The 3,111-nt window shown below is 53.6% G+C and overlaps 1 protein-coding gene across 1 annotated transcript in view; it reads right to left on the bottom strand.

Moving 5' to 3' along the window:
• SAMD11 (sterile alpha motif domain containing 11) overlaps positions 1-1,064 on the bottom strand; it is a gene marked incomplete at both ends in the record, with an annotated part of 12,789 nt that extends 11,725 nt beyond the window's left edge. Inside the window, 3 exons of the mRNA XM_010193888.1 lie at positions 3-285; positions 501-579; positions 949-1,064. Of these exons, the coding sequence (XP_010192190.1) occupies positions 3-285; positions 501-579; positions 949-1,064 (478 nt within the window). The remainder of the gene's footprint in view (positions 1-2; positions 286-500; positions 580-948) is intronic.
• Positions 1,065-3,111: the final 2,047 nt, after the last annotated feature.

Below are 3,111 nucleotides of genomic sequence, written 5' to 3'. Positions count from 1 at the left end.
CGGCTGCCCCGCCGGGGCTGCTCCTTGGGCGGCGTGGCGCTGCTGGGGACGGTGGGGTTGAGGGAGAGCAGGGGGGTGTTGTTGTGCCGCAGCACCAGCATGGCATTCCTCCGGGACAGCTCCTCCCGCAGCGGGTGGCCCTCGGGGATGTCATGCACGTTGCGCAGGGCCGGGTGGTCCGGGGGCAAGCCGGGATGCAGGCTCAGCGGGTCACCAGCCAGGAGCCTCTGCCTGTGGAGATTCTCCAGCTCCTTCTGGCGGATGATCTCGGCTGACATCTCCAACCTAAATTGGGAGGGACAGAGAGGGAATGTCGGGGTGAGGGGCTCTGCGAGTAACCTGCTAACCCCCAGCCGTGTTGATCAAGGTATGACCTCCACACCCATACATTTGTTTCCATCATTCTCACTTCGACACCCCAAATTACTCCGCTTGCTGCTAAAAAAGGGAAGGAAAAGCCCAAGCCAAGCGCAGGCAGGCCGGCCCTCTACACTCTTTACCTTGCCAGGTTTTGCTTTCGGAGCATCTCTTGCTGCCGTGCAAACATCTCTGCTTGTGCCGGCTGGAGGAACCCGTAACCTGGGGACAGGGAGAACAATAATATGGGGTTATTAATCTCAGCACTGACTCTTTGCTAACTCAGGGCCAGCTCCCCAGAGGGCTAACAGAGCAGGAAAGGGCATCTGAGAGCTGCCTTGCTGTTCCAGAGCCCATTTATTCCCTCATTCCCAAGGCAGTGCAGAAACACAGGACCACAGAGGCTGGTGGGGATTAAAAGAGACAGCAGCCAAGGCAAGCTGCTCCTGTCACTGTAAAACAAAGGTGAAATCAGCACGGCGGTAACGGGGAAACACAGAAAACGTGTCTGGGCTGTCTGGCTAGAGGACAGGTTGTCACAGCCTGCACATTCACTCTACCCACGTCCCCTGGTGTTTCTTATGCACTCACCTGGTGTCTGGCACAGAGCCGAAGGCACCCCCAGAAAAGGGGGTCTCAAGTGGGGCCCCAGGGCAATATGGGGCGCATTTTGGGGCGAGAGCAGCGGCGGTGGGTGGGAGATCTCCCTGCAGAAAGCAGAAAAGAAATTCACGTTGAAAATCCAGAGGCTGCATCCACAGTGCCCAGAGGGCTCAGCAAGAACATCCTTTCTGCGCTCTGTACCACAGGCTGTGCCGAGATAAAAAGATGCCTGTTCACCCCTATGCAAAACTTCTAAAAGGGAGAGGAAAAAAGAAAAGCAGCAGCAGCAGAAGGGGAATAAAGCAGCCAGGACTCCATAGGTCCCACATATTTCCCACCTTGATATGTTTGTTTCTGTGGCCTTTGAACTGGGCTGTTCAAAGGGTTTTGGGCTGCCAGGACTAGCAAAGGCGAGGCTGAAGATGCTGCAACTGCCTGTCCCCTTAGCAAGCTTAGGTTTCTGTCTCAACTACCTTCTAACTGAAAAGGTATTCTATATTTTGAGAGCTGGAGAGCAGGTCTGGGAAGATTTGAAGGCATTAGTGTCCTAGCTGGGACATCTTTAATTTTGGAGAGAAAAGCTGTAATGAGGCAGAGAAAGACAAGGACAGGAGAGATGGGGAGAGGGGCCTGGCAGCAAGGCAGGTAGTGCTTGCTTGCTTGCAAGAGGGGGAAAATAAAGGAAAAAAAAAAAAAAGCAGGAAGGGAATAAGAGCCAAGGTCTCTTCCATTAGTCAAATCTGCCCTGGGAGCCTGCAAGCAAATCTCTGCTTTCCGGCTGCACGTCTCTTAATTCCTTTTGATGGCCACTTACAACATTATTACCTTCACCAGGGCATCCAGAGGCAAAGCCAAGTGCTGTGCCGTTTATTTTCATTTTACAATATCTCCCTATAAAATGTGCTTCAGGAGAGACTGGAGGGCAGGAGAAAGGGAGCAAGGAGGTGCATGCGACTTTGCAACAAACAGAGCACACACACACACGTACCCCTTTCAGTGTGGGGATGATGTGTGAGTGTGGGATAACGTGAGAATCCCGGCCACCCACACCCCCGTCCCACTGGGGATGGATTTACAACCACGGCCCGTGAAAAGCCAGACAAGGACTCTTTGGGGCAAGGAAAGGATTCCTGCTTTTTTTTTCCCAGCGTAGTTTTATCCTCGTTCCACGCAACAAAACGCTGCCACACACTGATGCACAGCACAGACCGGGCTGCGATTCCCCTCCAAAATTCCTCCTTCTCCCTACCCCTTGCCCATCTGCCTGCGTCTGCCTCCCCCTCCCCGTCTGTCTCTGCTCCCCTTCTCCCCTTCCTCTGCCTGTCTCCATCTCTCCTTTCCTCCTCCTTCCTCCCCTAGCTCTCCTCTAAACTAATTGCAGAGCTCGCCGCGTCTGGAGGAGAGCCACAGATCGATCCGTCGCTGTTGAAATGTTAATGCTAATCGTATAACCGCTCCGCCAGCACCTCGCACTTCAGTGGCAGCTCCAATTAATCTCAGGTAACGCAGCGCCTGACCTTCGGCTCGGAGCCGGGGCAGCAGCCAAGCGATGCTTATGTAATTACACCATGAAGTGTGTAATCACCTGCCCTAATCCCCGAGGCCTCACAATTAGCCGAGGCCTCGGTCGCTGGGCTGCCAAGTGCTTTGCCACCCCGGACAGCCTGCAGATGAATAACGGACAATTAAAGCGGCATGACGGGGGCTAGGAGGTGTCCGTTCGATCGTAATTAGCTGTAATCACGGGGAGACGAGCCTGGCAGACGTGCTGTTCGTTTTATAAGAAGCAATTTAGGAAATCAAGTCGCTTTTAACCATTCCGTGGCCAGGCAAGTGGCAGCCGTGCCCTCCCTGCCTTTTATAAACGCAGAAAAGTGGATCCTGTACCAGAGATAACAACGCAGAGAGACCCCAGGTGCAGGCTGCACGCAGAGACCTCAGTAGGAAATGCTAAAAACAAAGAGAGCTTCTCGATTTTGGCCAAGAAGAGACAATCTGTGCCCAGGAAGCAGGCTGTTTGATGGGGATCAGGTCTGGGCACTGGAAAATCAAAGGTTCTCCCTTTGGTGGCAGCCCAGTGTTAATCAGAGGATGTTTTTTGGCTTTAATGTTGCACCACAGGGCCTCACTTTGATGCCCAAGGAATTCACA

The sequence above is a fragment of the Mesitornis unicolor genome, unplaced genomic scaffold (assembly GCF_000695765.1).
Source record: "Mesitornis unicolor isolate BGI_N332 unplaced genomic scaffold, ASM69576v1 scaffold15091, whole genome shotgun sequence".
Taxonomy (NCBI): Eukaryota; Metazoa; Chordata; class Aves; order Mesitornithiformes; family Mesitornithidae; genus Mesitornis; species Mesitornis unicolor.
The sequence above is the reverse complement of the archived record's forward strand: the minus strand, read 5'-3'. Positions and strand labels throughout refer to the sequence as shown.